General features: G+C 31.8%; 1 protein-coding gene across 1 annotated transcript in view; it reads left to right on the plus strand.

The window, feature by feature from the left end:
* The window catches only part of LOC102897701 (histone demethylase UTY-like), a 185,373-nt gene that overhangs the window by 132,299 nt on the left and 32,913 nt on the right, over positions 1 to 20,161 (plus strand). Inside the window, 7 exon segments of the mRNA XM_025050980.1 lie at positions 625 to 754; positions 1,971 to 2,076; positions 2,566 to 2,771; positions 9,490 to 9,554; positions 9,627 to 9,701; positions 10,136 to 10,191; positions 10,194 to 10,262. Coding sequence (XP_024906748.1) covers positions 625 to 754; positions 1,971 to 2,076; positions 2,566 to 2,771; positions 9,490 to 9,554; positions 9,627 to 9,701; positions 10,136 to 10,191; positions 10,194 to 10,262 — 707 coding nt within the window.

Here is a 20,161-nt window from a genome sequence, read left to right on the forward strand (position 1 = left end):
ATACTTTTAATAAAGGAAAAAAGTTAATCTTAACACTACTCTGTATTAATTATGTATAATGTGAGAGTCATAGGAACTACACAGATTACTTCAAACATTATTACAATAATCTATAAATTTGTTAAATTGGAGTTGATGAATATTAGAGTTGCACAGCATTATTTTTAATAACAGACAATAACTGGTCTCTAGATTTTCAGGTTTCACAGAGGTATTCTGGAAATAACGTAGAAAAAGAGACATCTTACTATGAAATTATCATTACTATCTAAACCTATATTGACTTAAGTATTACTTAACAATAAATGAAAGCTTAAGGGTAAAACGTTGAGAAATTTGGAGTTCATATTCTTCAGGTGAGAAAATACGTTGGAAAATTAAGAGGAGAAAAGTTTTCTCAATTCATGTTATGTGGATAAAGAGTATATTTTGTTTTTCTAAAGGGTTTAAGGAATTAAAGTGAATATGTGCTGATATGAACAGCCGATTTTGTTCTGAATGGATTACTAGTATCCTAAATGATTTTATTTTTCTAAATGCCTTATGCTTTAAATTTAATTCATGTTTTAAAAAAATCTGTTTTCAAACCTAATAGCTGATATAGTTCTGCTTATTATTTTACAGGAATTTAGGTAAAAATGGCTTGTCTGATAGCTGCATTTTATTGGATAAATGTCCACCTCCAAGGCCACCAACTTCACCCTACCCTCCCTTGCCAAAGGACAAATTGAATCCACCTACACCAAGTATTTATGTGAGTATCATCGATTAACTAGAAATAAATCAATTGTCCAAACTAATCTGTCTTCCGAAGATACATTCTAAGCCAGTTAAATTGTTTTTGAAAAGTTTAACTAATTAAATTTTTTCTGAGTAGTTAAAGATTAAGGTAAAACATATTTGTATGCCAGAGCGTGGATGACAGTCTAAATATGGTCTAATACCTAATATTTTATAAATAAAGTTTTACTGCTACACAGTCAAGCTCATTTATTTAACATGTTGTCTCTAATTGCTTTGCATGAGATTAGCATAGTTAAGTATTTGCAAAACAATATGTATTTGATAAAACTAAAAATACTGTCAGACCTTTTACGGAAAAAGTTATTGAAAACTGGTATATTTGTAATATTTTTTTGAAGAGTATTTTTAAATTTAAAATGTTTTCTCACTTATAGACTGGTATTGTATGAGAGTAGCAGAAGATTTTTTTTTGTTTCATTATCTTTTCAACATTTCTAAACTGACATTCTGCCTCCTGCAAGTTGTATAGACCTTGAAATTTATTTGATTTTATGTGATTAAAAAAGAATTTTTGTATCTTTAAGACACAAGTGAAAAAATTCTAAGCTACAAATTGTAGATTAAGTATTTAGAATGATTTTATAGATGAGAGGATTTTAGAGATTTGGCTTTTTACCCTCAGTTATACTAATCTTTTACTAAATTAAATTTGTTGATAATCTTACTGGGTAGAAAGCTCCTGAAATCACAATAAAAATAAATGTTTCAAACTAAGCTTTAGAAAATAAATGGAAAATGAAGATTTATCTTTTGTGGGTGGTACTGAACCAGTTTTGATTTTCGTATGATTTTAAAACTTTTGAACTTTAAATTTCACTTCTCCCACTTTCATGCAAGAAATACAAAACTGCACTTGATGAATATACTTGGAACAATACTTTTGAACTACTAAACTGTTTAAATATATTTTGTAAATCTTAGTTGTGATGTAAGTAGTTGGAAACATTGCAAAATTTATCAAATTTAAAATTTATTTCTCTACTGGAGAAATTTATATAGCAATTATATCATAATTTTCTGAAAAGACTAATAAAATACTGTGATATGTAACAAAACAATTTCAGTGGTTAAGATTAAAATGTATACAACTCATAAAATTAATATAAATTTGTAGTATGCTACTTAGTAATTTTTCTGAGATCTAACAAAATATTTTAATTTTATAGTTGGAAAATAAGCGTGATGCTTTCTTTCCTCCATTACATCAATTTTGTACAAATCCCAAAAACCCTGTTACTGTTATACGTGGCCTTGCTGGAGCTCTTAAGTTAGGTAAGGTTTTTTAAAAATATATTTGAACATTTCTTTTACTGTTATTTTAAAAACACTGGCAGAAACTCATGAGGGGTTTTTTTTTTTAGGGTTTTTTTGTTTTTGTTTTTGTTTTTAATGTTCTTTCTATCTCTAGCACATATTTACTACATGATGCCAGTATAGATTATTGGCAAATCTGTGGTGGATATTTTTAGTTATTAATTTCTTGTTTTGCAACATGAGTGATTTAGGTTAGATAACCACAACCTTCTGAATAAAATGTAGGTGAAATTAGATCCTACTTAAAATGCTATAGCCCCTTTTACTCCTCTCATGATGTTTAGATCTGGTGCTTCAAGTACGTGCTATGCAAATTTGGCAGCACATGTCTGGCTTGAAGCAGTTGTCAATGGAAATGCATGGAACTCCATAATGTTTTTAAAAGTTCCTTTGAAATGTTCATTGTACTAAGTACAGTTTTATTAACACAACTTATTTATTGTGAAGATCTTGGACTTTTCTCTACCAAAACTTTGGTAGAAGCTAATAATGAACATACAGTAGAAGTGAGGACACAGTTGTTGCAACCAGCTGATGAAAACTGGGACCCCACTGGAACAAAGAAAATCTGGCGCTGTGAAAGTAATAGATCACATACGACCATTGCTAAGTATGCACAGTATCAAGCCTCTTCCTTCCAGGAATCATTGAGAGTAAGTGTTTATTTCTTTAGAGATTATTTTGTTAAGTAAACAATGTGTTTAGTTTATGTAATTATGTTTCATAAGTGCTATAACTTACAAATTATATGAGGTTTTTACTATTAAGTTATAGTTGATAATATAGTGATAGTTGATAAAAGCCATATTGGTAATAAGACATAAAATTACTATCTTATAATATAACCTTCTATTTTTCAAATCTTTCTCTTTAGGATGATAAAGTAAGTCTACTTAATGGTTGAATAATGGTTTTACTATGAAGAAGAGTATGTGAGAAGCTCTCATTTTCATTTGGTCAATGACAAGATGTTTTCATTTTGTTTTATCTGAAGTATTCTTCCTATATCAATCATAGTTTCTAATGAAAACTACAGAGAAGGAAGATATTTAGAAAAATACCTCAAAATACATGAAAAATCTTAAACTAGAGAGTGGTTACTAAAAGACCTAATAGCAAATGAATCAGTAATGGAATCCCCTGTTTGTTGTTAAAATAATAATTTTGAATTCTTTCACAAATAAACATAGTGGTAGCAATGAGATCACTAACTATATTCCTCAAATACTTATTTTAATTAAGTTTGTTCTTTGTATGTATCTCTTAATGTAAACTGAATTAGAACTCAGTATATCACAGGTAAAATAATGTAGAAATCTCATTAAAAATAGATAATAGGGCAAGGTTAGTGTTAGAGATTCTTTATTAACCATATTTTTTTATTAGACTACCTTTTTCAAAAACACTAGTGTAGTTTTTAAAACATAAGATACAATAGCTGTAATGTATTATTGAAAGTTTTACATTTGTGATTATTTCATGTCATTTATCTTCGGGTTGTGTTTAAAATTCTGACCTCATTTTTACATTTTTAATCATTGTACATCATATTTGTGTAGCCATTGCTACTATTCATCTCTAGCACTTTTTTTTTTTATCATCCCCAATGGAACATCTGTATCCTTTAAATGATGAGTCACCACTGCCTTCTTTCCACAGTTCATTTTAACCATATTCTGCTTTTTGTTTTCTGTAAGCCTGTCAATTTTTGTTGCTTGTAAAAGCAAGATCATGCAGTATTTGTTCATTTCTGGGTTATTTCACTTAGAATATCTTCCAAGTTCATGCACAGTCTAACTTGTTTCACAATTTTATTTCTTTTTAAAAGCTGAAAAATACTCTATTGCTAATGTACATAACACATTTTATTTATCTTTTCATCTTTAATGGGCATTTATATTAATTCCATTTTATGACTTTTGTGAATAATGCTGTTAGCCTGGCTTTGTCGATTATATTGATCTTTTCAAAAAACCAGTTTTTGGTTTCATTGATTTTTCTTTATTGATTTTCTGTTTTTAGTTTTATTGATTAATGTTTTAGTTCTTAATTTTTTTTCTTCTGCTTACATTGGATTAAATTTGCTTTTCTTTCTTGTTTCCTTGAGGAGAAACTTAGATGCTTGAGTTCAGATCCTTCTTTCTGTTTGATGTATTGATTGCCCTAAATTTCCTACTAAGCACTGCTTTAGATTCATCTCACAAATTTTAGTCAGTTGTGTTTTCACTTTTTTTTGTTGTTGTTGTTGTCAGTATTAATTTACTATTTTTAAAAAATTAAACTTATTAGGTGGTATTGGTTAATAAAATTATATATGTTTTAAGTGTACATTCAATAATATGTCTATTGTGCGGTCATCATCTGAAGTTAAATTTCCTTTTGTTATATATTTGAACTGTGTTATCATTTTTATTTAGTTCAAAACAATATTTAATTTTTTCCAAGTTTCTTTTTTGACCACATTATTCTGAAATTTGTTGTATAATTTCTATTTATTTGGGAATTTTTCCAGCTATGTTCTTGTTACTGATTTGTAGTTTAATTCTGGGTATTGTGTCATTTCTACATTTTAAAGTTTCTAATGTGTGCTTTGTGGCCCAGAATACGGAGAAGAGTGTGTGTTCTGCTCTTGTTGATGTAGGAGTCTGCAGTTATTCATTATAGACAGTTGATTGTTGGTGCTCTTGAGTTCCACCTTCTCCTTACTGATTTTGTACCCGGAAAATTTATGTTTTCTTAATAGAAGAGTGTTGAAACCTCCAGCTGTTCTGTCAATTTTGCCTCCAGTATTTTGACTCTCTTATGCACATTAAGCATTATTTTTGCTTCTGAAAGAATTCAGCCATTTATTATTAGGTTCTTGATAGTTTCTTCTAAAGTGTAATAAGTCTGAACTTAACTACTTCCACTTTTCTTTGGTTAGCTTTCAGCTTTCATTTATTTTTATGTATATGTTATCTTTATATACATTTATATGGTTTTCTATAGACATGTGTATTTGAGTTTTAATATTTTATGCTCTTTGACAGCCTTTGTCTTTTAATTGGTGTGTTGGGACTATTGACAGTGGTCATTATTGATGTAGTCAGGTTTATATCTACTATCTTGTTACTGTTTTTGAATTACTTTTTATTTTTGTTCTGAGTTTTCTGTTTCTGCCTTTTAAATTTTTAATTGAGCATAATATGATTCATTTCTCTTTTTTCTTAGTATTTGAGTTATACTTCTATTAAAATTATGTTAATGTATATCCTGAAGACTGTAATACACATTTACTACTAATCCAAATTCCCTTTAAGATGTATAGTTATGGAGAGTAGTACAGCTATTTTATAGTAACACAGTATTCCTGATTCTTCCCTCCTCCTTGAATCGTTGCTGTCATTCGTTTAACCTATAGATAAGTATACATAATCAAACACTTCATTTTTATTATTTGGGACAAATTGTAATTTGTTAGACCAGTTAAGAATAAAAAAAATATTAGACCACTATTTTATACCAGGCACAAACATTTACTCCAAATGGACTAATAAGTTGAAAATAAAGACCTGAAACTATAAAACATCTAAAAAAAACCATGCAGGTAATCTGGACTTCAGCCTCAACACATTTTTTGTGTGTTTGACAGCAAAAGTGAAGATAACAAAAGCAAAAATAAACAAGTATGATGACATCAAACTAAAAAGTTTTTAAACGGCAAACAGTAGTGCTAACAAAATTAAAAGACAACTTATTGAATGGGGGAAATATTGCAAATCTTACAATATATAACATATGTTAAGAACTCATATAACTCCAGAAGAAAAAAAATATTTAGAATAGAGCAAAAGCTCTCAGTAGACATTTTTCCAAAGAAGACATAAAAGTGGCCAAGAAGTACGTATAAAGATTTTCACCATCAGTAATTAACAGGGAAATGCAAATCAACACCACAGTGAGATACCACCTCACACCTGTTAGGATGGCTGCTATAAAAAAGACAAGAGATAAGTATTGACAAGGTTGTAGAGAAATGGTAATCCTCAGCACTGTTGGCAGGAATGTAAATTGGTGCAGTACTATGGAAGTTCTTCAAAAAACAACTTAAAACTATGTCATGACTAAGCAATCCTTCCTTTGAGTATTTATCTGAAGGAAAGAAAATCACTGTCTTATAAAGGAGTCTGCATCCCATTGTGTATTACAGCATTATTTACAATAGTTACGACATGGAAAGAACCTAAGTGTTCATTAAAGATGAAAAGTTAAAAGATATAGTGTGTGGGTATGTGTATATGCACATAGTTGACCATTGAACAACATGTGTCTGAACTGTGCGGGTCCATTTATACATGGAATTTTTTCAGTGAACATGCAGTAGACCTTTTGTATTCTTGGGTTTCACATCACAGATTCAACCAACCCTAGATCAAAAACACTATTTTGACCTGTGATTGAGACTCTACAAGTATGGTGGGCAGACGCAATGCACAGTTCTATGCCATTTAGTATAAGGGAGTCGAACATTGTGGATTTTATTGTTTCTGGAACCAATCTTCCATGTAAACAACAGTACTTACAAGTCATAACTGGGCTGTGCATGGGTAGGCACCCCTAACTCCACTGTATTATTCAGGGGTTGATGGTATAATGGAATTTTATTCAGCCATAAAAAAAAAGAAACTCCAGCTGTTTGCAACAAATTGGTTAGACCTTGAGGATATTATGCTAAGTGAGATAAGTTGGAAACAAATAATGTATGATTTATATGTAGAGTACAGAAAACAGTCAGATTCAGAGAACAAATTGGTGATTACGAGAATTTTGAGTGTGAGTCTGGTGAAATGGGTGAAGGTAGTCAGAAGGTACAGACTCATTTATAAGGTAAATTGTTTTGGGGATGTAAAAACAGCATACCGACTATATTATTACTGATCAGTACTGTACTATATATTTGAAAGTTGCTGTGAGAATAGATCTTAAAAGTTCTAATCACAATATAAAATTATAACTTATGTGAAATGATGGATGTTAACTAATACTCAGTCATTGTCACTTTTCAAATATATCTTCTGTTCATTTCTTCTCTATTGACAGTATGTTATCTTTTGTAGTTTGTTATCTTTTGTAGTTTTCCCATAGTGTTTCAATATTCTGTTCTGATTTCTTTTCAGTCTCTTTTCTGTGCTTTCTAGATTTGGAATTTTCTTTTGAGATATACTCAAACTCAAATTTTTTCTTCAGCTATAGTCACTCTAAGAAGCCTTTCAAAAGCAGTCTTCATTTCTGTTAGCATTTTTTACGTCTGGCGGGGTTTTGTTTTTTAAAAAATTTTCATCTTTCTCCTTTTTTGCAGAATGTTCTAGCATGTTTTCTACTTTACCAGTTAGAACCCTTTTCATTATTAACTGTAGTTGTTTTAAGTTCCTGGTCTAATAATTCCTGCATTTGTGTCATATCTGAGAAATGTTTGATGGTTGCTGTCTTCAAATTGTTATTCTGCCTGTCAGTACATACCTTTGTAATTTTTGTTGAAAGGTGGATATGATGTCCTAGGTAAAAGGAACTAATGTAAATAGGCTTTAAGTGAGTGTTGGTAAAGTGCAGGGTAAGAAAAGTATTCTATAAGTGTTATGGCTAGGTGTCAATTTTACAATAAACCTCTGGCTTTGTACTGTGAACTTCACTAGTGCTTTTTAGTTTGTTTCCCTACTTTAATTTCCCTTGGACAGTTAGCCCCTGGTAAAACCTCAGAAGTCTGGGTGCTCCTTAAGTAGTTTTTCTCAGGGGCAGATCTTGTTAAGAAGAACTGACTACTCTGGTATGTTTCAGAATGCTTGCTTTTTCCTGCCTCTGCTAAAATGGGTGTTTTCTCTGGTGTTTTATATAAGAACCTAGCCAAGCTCCTGAAGATAAACCTCACAATATTGTAGAAGAACCCCTGTTTGTGTTTCATGCTAGAATTTTTTACTTTTAGACAAATCTACACTGAATCTCAGTTTTTCAAGTAGTGTCCTAGGAGATTTCCACTCCCGTTAATTGTGATTTTCATTATTAACCTATCCCTCCGATTTTGGAGATGGCAGTTTCCCTGTATCCTTGATTCTCTTCCTAATCTGAGAATTATTGATTTTTTGGTTTCTTTAGCTTTTTTACTTATTGTTAGGTTTCTTCAGCTTTTTACATGCCTGACCAAGTGCCTTATCAAGTATTTAGTTTGCATGTAAATTTTCTTACCTGTGAATTGTCTTTTTACTTTATTGATAGTGTCCTTTGAAGTACAGAAGTTTTTAATTTTGATGAATTATTGTTTCTTTAGTTTTGGTATCATAGCCAAGAAAGCATTGCATTATCTATGGCTGTGTAGATTTACTGCTATCTTTTATTGTAATAGATTTATAAGTACATCTCTTACATTGTGGTCATTTATCTATTTTATTTTTTTTGGTATGGTAAAAGATAAGCTCCAACTTCATTCTTTTAAATGTGGATTTCTGATTGACTCTCACCACTTCTTCCTTGAATTATATTCTCACATAGGTCAAGAGATTAACATAATTTTTTCATCATTTAATTTTGTTAATGTTTTATGTAAATGTTTTATTATTTTTACAGAATTTATTGTGTCAAAAGTTTAGATTACAAAATACTTTAAGTACTCAATTTTGTTAGTGTAATACATACAAGCAAGGTTAAACATAATAATTAGAAGTAGAAAATTAAATTTTTTTTTTTACCTTATACATCTTTAGCTGTGAGTGTTTCTGTTTGTATGCAAACACATTCCTGCAAGTTTAGAATGTGTGCTTTTGCTTTGCTATTTGGCATTTATAAGTAACTTTGATATTTAGTCAGCTAGTCTTGCTTTGTTGTTGTTGTTGTGTTTTGAACATGTGGGAAATATAAGAACCTAGAGGTTTCATTCTTAGAGAAAAATGTCAGCAGAAAAAAACTCTGCCCTTTGTTTTTGAAGTAGGGAATAAAGTATTGTTAGGACTGTATAGTTAAAATCTTTTCTTTCTAAAAAAATTGTCAGGTTTTATATATTTATTTTTCAGTTCTCTCTCAAATTCTTTGACATCATTTCAAATGAAATTTATACTGTCCAGTGGGCCACCATGAATATTTTTCTTAATTGCATAATACCTGGGTTTTACAATACTAATTTTGTGGCTGCTGTAAGAGATTAAGTACCATGACATTTGGCTTGACTTTTCTTGATTCTCTTCTTTTGTCATTGAAGATTTTTCTTCTGAAATGTGGTTATAGAAGCTTAGTTTTAAAATTATAGCTAATAGCTCTCAAGTAGATATGATTGATTATTCACTTGTGCAATAAAAATGATAGCCTAAAAGAATACTAAGCATGAATGTTTTGGTTTATTTATAGGAAGAAAGTGAGAAAAGAATGCAACATAAAGAATATTTAGATAATGAATCCACATCTTCAAATTTGTAAGTAATATTTAGTGTTCACTTCATATTTCTGTCCAAAAGACATGAATTAATTTTTTTTTTTTTTTTAAGTTCTGGAAAGAGAAGGAAAGGACCTTTTAAAATCATAAAATTTGGAACCAACATTGACCTCTCTGATGATAAAAAGTAAGTCCTCCAGTTCTGTTTACATGAAGTGCAAATATGAATGCAGGATTGGAAATTGCCTAGTTTTGATTTTGTTTCATTCTGAGATCATTTTTTTTTAATGTTGACATTAGCTAAAGCACTAGCAGTTTGAAATATTTTCATTGGGTTTTGAATTAGATTTTTTTTTTTTTTTGCTACTGACGAATGCCGAAACTTCAGTTTTACAAATTTAATCATTTTTTCTTTCCTTTAGAAGATTATTATAAATTTTTTCAATGATTATTAATTTGTTTTCAATTATGTCTGAGAAACAGAACTTTCAAATTTAAAAGTATAATGGAAATTAGAAATTTAAATATTTTCTGATTAGATTGCAATAATTTTGAAGACATAGTTAATTCTCATAAATATTTTAAGTAAGGTTATACTTTTGATCTGTTATTTTATTTCAGGTGGAAATCGCAGCTACATGAGCTGACTAAACTTCCTGCTTTTGTGCGTGTCGTATCCTTGGTCATACAATACTGGGCATGAATACTGTTCAGCTCTACATGAAAGTTCCAGGGAGTCGAACACCAGGTAATTTTCATGAACTACCATATCTTGAATAATTGGAAAAAGGAATTAATCTGATATGAAACTTTAGACATAATCAACTTCTTCCCATCTGTGATTATTAAAGCCAAAGGATTTTAAAGTTGTAATAGGGAAAAATATTTGTAATTACTCTTATAGTTGAACAGAAAATGTTAAGTCATTGTCCCAATGTACCTTTTGTCCTTTTTAAATATAAACACCAAAACAAAAGAAAAAATTTCCTTACAGTTAAGAAATTTTTTAAAGTTAAGTATATTGGGGTAACATTGTTTAATAAATTACATTGATTTTCAAATATACAATTCAGTAATGTTATATATTATATATGTGTGTGTGTGTGTATCTATATATGTTATTTCCCAAAGTTAAATCACCTTACATTATCATCTGTCTGATCCACTTTACGCTCATCTACCTCTCCCATTTCCCCTTATGCTCTGGTAACCACTAAACTGTTTTCCAAGTCCCAGAAAAATTTAATTTGGGAAGGGAGCAGTAAATCACTCATAATTGAAGGAACTCAAGGAAGGTTGAAGGCTTTCTGTTAATCCCATTGATTGCAAGCGGACACTTTTCCAGTTTTTTCACGAGTCATTAAGAACTGTAACATAATCATGAACTAAAATGCTTACTATGTATAATAAATATTTCATTGAAAATACTTCAAATAATATGATGCACTGATATATTCTAATCTATACCATTTTGTTACATTTTTTAAAAGAGAATTCAGAAAATTTCTAATGCAGTAGTACATAACTTTTTTTTTTCTTTTTTATTATGGTGACATTAACAAAATCAAATAAGTTTCAGATGTACAATTCAATAGTAAGCCATATATTTACACTGTGTGTTCACCTCCCACAGTTAGATTTTTTTCTGTCACCACATTTGCCCCCTTTTACCTCGTTTACCTCGCCCTTCCCCTTCTCCATTTCCCTCTGGTAACCACTAGTCTACGTTCCCTGACCATGAGTCTCTGTCCTGTTTCTTGCTTATAGCTTAATATGCCATATATATATAAGTGATATCCTGTGATTTTCAACTTTTTCTGTCTGGCTTATTTCACTTAGCATGATCATCTCGAGGTCCATCCATGTTGTCACAAATGGCAGTATTTCATCTCTTCTTATGACTGAGTAATATTCCATTGTATATATATACCACAGCTTCTTTAGCCAATCATCTATCATAGGACACTTTGGTTGCTTCCATGTCCTGGCCACTGTGAATAATGCTGCTACGAACATCGGTGTGCAAATATCTTTTCAAATATAGGTTTTCAAGTCTTTGGGGGTAAATGCCCAGTAGAGGGATTGCTAGATCACATGGTAGATCAATTCTTAGTTTTTTGAGGAACCTCCATACCGTTTTCCATAATTGCCATACCAGTTTGCAGTCCCACCAGCAGTATATGAGGGTCCTATTTCTCCACATACTCTCCAGCATTTGATATTACTTGTCCTGTTGATTATAGCTATTCTAACAAGTGCGAGATGGTTTCTCATTGTGGTTTTGATTTGCATTTCCCTAATATCTAGCACTGCTGAGCATCTTTTCATGTGTTTGTTGGCCATTTGTATGTCTTCTTGAGAGAAGTGTACTGTGCCCATTTTTTTACTGGATCCTTTGTTTTTGTGTTCTTATTGAGTTATATATCTGAGTTCTTTGTATATGTTGAATATTAGGCCCTTATTGAAAGTATTGCTTGCAAATATATTTTCCCATTCGAATGGTTGTCTCTTTACCTTGTTGACAGTTTCTTTTGCTGTGCAGAAACTTTTTAGTTTGGTGTAGTCCCATTCACTTATTTTTGCTTTTACTCCCCTAACCTTTGAGGTCAAATTCATAAAATCCTTTTTAAGTCCAAGGTCTTTAAGTTTAGTTACTGTGTTTTCTTATATTTATTGTTTCAGTTCTTATATTCAGGTCCTTAAACCATTTTTTGAATTAATTTTGGTATGTGGTGATAGACAACAGTCTAGTTTTATCCTTTCACAAGTGGCCTTCATATTTTCCCAGAACGATTTATTGAAGAAACTTTCCTTTCACTATTGTATGTGTTTGGATTTTTTTTTGTCAAAAATTATTTGCCCATATAAACATGGGTTTATTTCTGGATTACCAGGTTTTGTCATCAGAGTAGTATTGATCTCATAAAATGAGTTGGGAAGTATTGCCTCCTCTTCAGTTATTTGCAAGAATTTGAGGAGAATAGGTATTAAATGTTCTTTGAATGGGCAGTAGAATTCACTAGTGAAGCCATCTGGTCCTAGCCTTTTACTTATTGGTACATTTTTGATGATGTTTCAATTTCCATTCTACTGATAGGTCTATTTAGATTTTCCAGTTCTTCTTGATCAATTCTTAGAAGATTGTATCTTTCTTCTAGGTTATTAAATTTGGTGTTATATGCTTTTTTATAGTATTGTTGTTTGATCCTTTGTATTTCTGCAGTGCCTGTCATCATTTCCTCTCTTTCATCCCTGATTTTGTTCATGTGTGTCCTTTGTTTTTTTTCTTTCTAGCCAGGGGCTTGTCAATTTTCTTAACCTTCTCAAAGAACCAGCTCTTTGTTGTGTTGTTTTTTTTTTTTTTTTCCAGTTTCATTTATTTCTGCTCTAATTTTGATGATTTCTTTCCTTCTGCTGACTTGAGGCTTCATTTGTTCTTCCTTTTCTAGTTTTTTAAGATGAAGCATTAGGTTGTTTATTTGGGCTCATTCTTGTTTTAGGAGGTAGGCCTGTAGTGATGTGAACTTTCTTCTTGCAATCGCTTTGCCATGTCCCAAAAGTTTTGATGTGTTGTACTGTGATTATCATTCGTTTCTGTTTCTCTTTTTATTTCTTCTCTGACCCAGTTATTCTTTAATAACATGTTGTTTAATTTCCATGTATTTGTGCTTCTCTCTGATTTCTTTTTACAGTTGATCTCATTTCAAAGCATTATGATTCAAGAATATGGTTAATATGATTTCCACCCTCTTATATTTGTTGAGGCTGTCTCTGTGTCCCAGTATGTGGTCAGTCCTTGAGAATGTTCTGTGTGCACTAGAGAAGAATGTATAAGCAGCTGTTTTGGAATGGAAGGCTCTGTATAAGTCAGTTATGTCCAATTGGTCTAATGTGTCATTTCCTTATTTTCTGTCTGGATGATCTGTTCATATACGACAGTGCGGTATTTAAGTTCCCTACTATGGTAGTGTTTTGGTCTGTTTCTGCCTTTAGTTCTATTAGTAATTGCTTTACATATTTCTGGGTGCCGTGATTGGGAGCATAGATATTAATAAGTGTTATGTCTTCTTCATGCATGATTCCCTTTGTCATTATGAAATATCCCTCCATATCTTTCTTTAACTTTTTTTAATTTGAAGTCTGTTTCATCTGATGTTAGTACTGGTACTCTTGCTTTTCTCTGAATGCCATATGCTTGGAATATCATTTTCCAATCTTTCACTTTGAGTCTATATTTGTCTTTGGAACTGAGGTGTGTCTTCTGGAGGCAACATATGGTTGGGTTTTCTTTTTTGATCCAATCTGCAACTCTGCCTTTTTATTGGTGAGTTCAGTCTATTTATATTTAGGGAGATTATTGAGATGCGAGTTTTTCCTATAACTATGTTATCTTTTCGTTTCTGGTAGCTCAGTGCTTCCATTGCTTCCTTGTCCTTGTGTTTCTGGTTTGTTGTTGTTTTTTTTTTGGTTTGCTTTTGTGTGTTTTCCATCTGGTCCTTCTTGTTTTATGTTATAAACTTCAGTTCTGAATCTTGGGTGTGTGGTTACCATTATGAATATGTAAAGGATAGTTATATATACAGTCGTCCATTTTCTTCCCTGTGTGCCTCATTTCCATTACCCTTTGCAAATTTGGATCTTTGAGTCCTCCCCTTTTCAGTCATTGTTATCTTGGTTTGTCTCTATGTATGCTAAAGGTTTATTAGTATTTTGATATAGCATATCTTTTTTTCTTCTTTAAGCTTATAATGCCCTGTTCTTAGTATGAGTTGCACTCTTTTGCTTCTATCTGCCTGCTAGTCACCTTACTCATAGTTACGTATTTTTTTGTCATTTTGTTTTAGGTGAGCTGACCCCTTTCAAAATTTCCTGTAATGCAGGCCTTGTAGTAAAGAATTCCCTTAATTTTTGTATGTCTGGAAAGGTTTTTAGTTCTCCTTCATATCTAAAAGAGAGCTTTGCTGGATACTTTACTCTTGGCTGTTAGTTCCTTTCATTTAATATTTCTAATATTTAATTCAATTCCTTTCCAGCTTTAAAAGTTTGTGCTGAGTCATCCAATGATAATCGAGTAGGTTTTCCTTTATAGGTTACCGTCTTCTTTTCCCTGGCTGTCCTGAGAATTTTTACTTTGCCATTGATTTTTGATAATTTTAATGTAATCTGTCTTGGAGGATGCCTTTTTGGATTAGGATAATTAGGTGTTCTGTTGACTTCTTGAATTCCAAGCTCCCGCTCATTCTTTAGATTTGGGAAATTCTCGTCCACTATTTGTCTGAAAATGCTTTCTAATCCCTGCTCCTTTTCCTCTGCTTTGAAAATGCCCATTATTCTTATGTTTCCTCTCCTGGTGGTATCAGCTAGTTATTGTATTTCTCTTTCATGACTTTCATTCTTCGGTTTCTCTCTTTATCCTTCTGATTTATTTCTGGATTTCTGTCTTCGATATCACTGATCCTTTCCTCCATTTGTTTGACTCTGTTTCCCAACTTGTTATTTCATTTATCAGCTCTTGCAGTGTTTTTTTTGTTTTGTTTTGTTTTGTTTTAAATCTTCAGAAGATCTTTACTGTTCTTTTTGAGGGTTTCAGTCTCTTTGCTCTATTCACCTAGTTATTGTTTTCAGTTACTGGAATTGTTTATGTGAATTATTTTGGATCTTGTTGAGATTTTTCTTTGTCATTTAAGTCACATATTTCTATGACTTTAAGCTTATTTTCTGGGGAATTTACTCTTTTTTTTTTTTTCCTGAGGTGCCTTGTCATCTATGTTGTTCATGGTGTTTAATGGACTGTTTCTCTGCCTGGGCATTAATAGAAATTTATTCTGCTTTTTTTCCAGAAAGAAGATTTATTATATAAAGGTCTCTCTTTAGCCTGCTGCAAAGGTGCTTTTCTTTTGTTTTCCAGTAGTTGGTATCTAATCCTCTTGGATCCGTGCTTTATATGAAGTCTTAATAACGCTTTTTTTTCCCCTTATAATTATTCAGTCATGCTCACTACCCACAATCTCAGTACCTGTCAGTGTTAGTGACAATTTCAGTCCTATTTGCTCTGCGATGTTTGGTCTTAGAGGATATGGGGGAGGCACCATCTGGCTAGGGGGATAGAGGCTGTGGCTCAGCCTACATTTTGTAACTAGTACTGGTAATAACCACCTGTTGCTTCTCTGCCTTCTGCTGTGATGACTGGGCCCTGCTGTCAGCTGGCCACTGGGAGCTCATAGCTCTCCCAGTTCAGAGAAGTCACCTCACCTTGCCCCTTCTGACTCTTCCTACAGGTAGCTCTGACGGCTGTGAGAGGCAGCTTCTTTATTTCTCCCAGACCACTGCCAGAGTGACCTATGCCAGTTCTTATGCTTAGATCCCACGCTCAGATGTGTTGATGTGCAGTTTGGGTATATATTGTTGAGTTTTAGATGTTCAGTATATTCTTTTCAAGCGGAGAGATTAGGGACGTCCCTCACTCTGCCATGTTTCTGACGTCACTCTCAAAACTTCTCTTTAAAGGGTTAAATAGTAAGGATTTTAGGCTTTATAAGCCAAGAGGGTAAATTGAATATGTTATGTAGATACCTGTATAAAAATAGAGAAAAACTAATTTTTATGATTTTTTATTGATAAAAGTCAAAATACATAATAATTGAGTGTAGTTTTTTTTTTTATTATGGGAGAAATAAGATTTAGAGATCAAAGTTAGCATTCCCTGTTATCAAAATCAACCACAAATATGCATCTGTTAAAGCTATTTACCTATTTAACTTTAAAAATTCTTTTTGAATAAATTACTACTACTAAATAACTGCTGTCAAATCTATGGGCATACCTTACCATTGAAAGGCATTGACAGAATTTTCTTAGCGTTTTTACTTGACATTTTCCTTTCACATTTCATTGCATTGTAGATTAATCCTTTTCAATTGAAGGTCAGTTGGAAGCTTCTCAGTTTTACAGTTCACTTTTGCAGTATGCATTGAGTCTGAAAAATGGTGTTAGAGTTGTGGTTTCAGTTTGAAAAATATATGCTGCAAAGGTATGAATGAATGGGTATCTAGATACTTGTTTAATTTTTAATGTTGCAGGTAGCATATACATAACCTTCATATTACTTTTAATGCAAAAAGTATTCATTAGTATGTTTTGCTTAGTAATATTTGCTTAGTAATATGAAATTTTAAACAGTCATTGTGGAGATTGCAACAAAATTTCCATGATCAATAATAATGACTCATAGTGGTGGTTCTCATTCAGAAAAAAAATTCATTCTCAACTCTGAGTGCTCTAAAAATTATAATACTGCTTTTCCTTTGCTAATAAAGAGGGCAGGTTATGGTGATCAGCTTCTCTTTCTGACAAAATTTCATGAGACTGGTGTTCATTAAACATTTGAGAATGGCACATAATAAAGCATTTTTTACAAAGTGTATATATGGCACTGAATCATAAGTGAACACCATAGGCATTAAGCACTTTACATTTTCACAAACTTTGTTAATTTGTCTAAGTAAGCCTTTTTTTCTTTTCACACATATTTTTCCCACCATTTGTTCTAATACATTTTAGTAGATGCCACTTCCGTCGTATATAATGTTTTTTCTACTTGAAAATATTCTCTTGTAGTTGGTCTTATGGAGACTACTAATAGAGGTTAGTTCATTAGTCATTTCACATTTGGCATTGTCTCCTCAAATAAACAATACCAGCTGAGTAGTATTAGTAATATATGTTGACTTGTCAAAGGCCAAGAGAAATTGCTTGAGGTTACTTACTTTTTTTTAATAGACTATTTATGTGGCTATCAGCATCTTCATTGAGTAGTTGTTTTCAACAAAAGGGTAACAGTGTGGAACCATTTTATATTCTCTAGAAATATTTCTTTACTTGCTGCAACCAAACACATTTTAATTAACTCACTGCATGTAAATTACTTTTCTTACCTGTTTAGAGATTTAATTTGGTTTTAGTCTCAATTTAAAAAAATTTTTCTGTGAAGCAGTTCTTCTGTGATGAAATACTACACTTTGAATTTTTAATCGTTCTGTCCATCATTTTCCTGTATTTACATATTATAACGAGGGCTTCATCTGATATTTTTCTTGTACATTATAATCTTTTAGTATAACAAGAACATTGTTGCGTAAGTATATTGCTTTTCTATGAAATGGAGAAAATCATTTACACTCTCACATGCCTTAAAAGTACTACATTTGAAATCTTTCTTCTTTTGACATGATTTGTATAACCGGTAATAAAAAAATGAAATGTGAAATATGGGCAGTGTCTGTAATAGTTGAAATGCTTTTGAGTTATAACTGTGTTAATGCAATTTGTAGTTTGCCAGGCAGCAATACAAAGTAATAAAGACTGTATAAGGTCTGTTACAACAGCTTAATTCCAGTTATAGCATGAAAACACACATAGAACATAAACTGGTAGCATATTTGTGTCCCATGATAGTCTTACCTACAAAGAACAGGTGTTTGCTCCATGGGCCATAGTTTGCCATACCCTGATATAAAATCTTAAAAGTTTATCTAACACAAATATAATAACATTTATTCCCCTTGCATGGACATGGTTTATGTCACAAGTGAAAACCCATGTATGTCACAATTTGTAAGTTCCAGGCACTGCTCAAATAAGGCATATGGTAGCAACAAACAACCGGGTCATCTACATACTGTCTGTAGTGTGCATATCATCCTTTTGTTTTACTGCTTGCTTCTGGCAGCTGCTACGAGCAGCACCTATAGTTAAAAAATCATATTACCGTGTTTTTACCACATTCACACTGTATATTGGCCAAGTTAATTAAAAAAATACGTCTTATTTGCAAATGAATTAGGGTTCTAGACCTCATGCATTGGAATCTCCTAACAGTTTCATGGAAGAAATACTTAATCTCTACATTTTGAGGACTAGATATTAGTATGTTTTTAAAAGCTTCTCGAGGATTTTGATGTACAGCCAGGAATAGAACCTATTGGTTACAATGTTTATTCCTAAATTATAATTGAAAATAACTTAGGAATTGGCCCTCATTTTTATTAATACCATTGTCATACTGGACAAGAACATCACCTCTCAAGGTTTTTTTTTCCTTATGTATATAGTATTATGCTGGATCTGTTAAGATTCATTTCAGTTATATCTGCCAGTAAGGAATATTTTATAAAAGTAAAACATTATGTGAAAATGAAAAGAATCAAAAGAAATAGAAACTGTCTTTTTTCTTTATAATTTAGGGGGTCATACCAAACTTAGTAAGAGATTATGTCTTTATCATTTTTGCCTAAAAGGGCTTTGCTTTTTTTTTTTTTCCTTTTCCCTTGTGGAGTTCATTCTACTCTAAATTATAATTGTTAAATTTTTTTCTTTTATTTACTTAAATATTGTTGACATACTAGTTTCAAGGTACAACGTAGTCTATATTTATATACATTACAATGTGATCGCAATTATTAGTCCTTGTTACTGTGCAAAGTCATGACAATATTATTGACTATGTTCCCTTTCACCTTTTTAACTCATGCTCCCAACCCTCTCCCCACTAGCAACCATCAGTTTGATCTCTGTCTTTTGATGGAAATACACTGGCAATAAAAAGAATGAATTTTGTTTGTAGCATTTGTTTTTTGATTTCACGTATGAGTGAAATAGTACAGTATTTGTCTTTTTCCTTCTGAGTTTTTTCACTTAGCATAATACCCTCTAGGTCTATCCATATCACAAATGGCAAGATTTCATTCTTTTTTGTTGCCGAGTAATATTGCATTTGTTGTTGTGTGTGTGTGTGTCTGTGTCTGTGTCTGTGTGTGTGTGTACCTGTGTGTGCACCACATCTTTCTAATTCATTCATTAATTTGTGGACATTTTGGTTGCTTTCATATCTTGGCTATCATAAATAATGCTACAGTGAACATAGGAGTGCATATATCTTTTTGAATTAGTGCTTTGCATTTCTTTGGATAAATACCCAGAAGAGGAATTGCTGGGTCATATGGCAGTACTATTTTTAATTTTTTGAGAAACCTCCATACAGTGTCCCATAGTAGCTGTACCAACAGTGCATGAGGGTTCCCCTTTCTCCACATCCTTGCCAGCACTTGTCTTTTTGATAAAAGCCCTTCTGACAGATGTGAATCTCATTGTGGTTTTGATTTGCATTTGCCTGATGATTAGTGATGTAAAGCATCTTTTCATCTGTCTGCTGGACACCTGTATTTCTTCTTTGAAGAATTACCTATTCATGTCTCATGCATTTTTTAGTTTATTTTGTTACTAAGTTGTATGAATTCTTTATATATTTTAGATAGTTACCCCTTATCAGGCATATCATTAGCAAATACCTTCTCCCATTCAATCTATTATCTTTTTGTTATATTCATGGTTTCGTTGGCTCTGCAGAGGATTTTTAGTTGAATATAGTCCCATTCATTTATTCTTACTTTTGTTTCTGTTGCTCAGAGGGACATATTCAAAAAGTTGTAACTATGGCTATTTCAAAAAGTTTAATGCCTGTGTTTTCTTCTGAGAGTTTTATGTTTCAAGTCTTAAAATTTATTCACTAACCTCTTTTGAGTTTATTTCTGTATATGGTATAAAAGAATGGTCCAGGGTTTCTTAGTGTGCGTGTGTGTTTCTTTCTTT

This window comes from Pteropus alecto, unplaced genomic scaffold, assembly GCF_000325575.1.
Source record: "Pteropus alecto unplaced genomic scaffold, ASM32557v1 scaffold18, whole genome shotgun sequence".
NCBI lineage: Eukaryota > Metazoa > Chordata > Mammalia > Chiroptera > Pteropodidae > Pteropus > Pteropus alecto.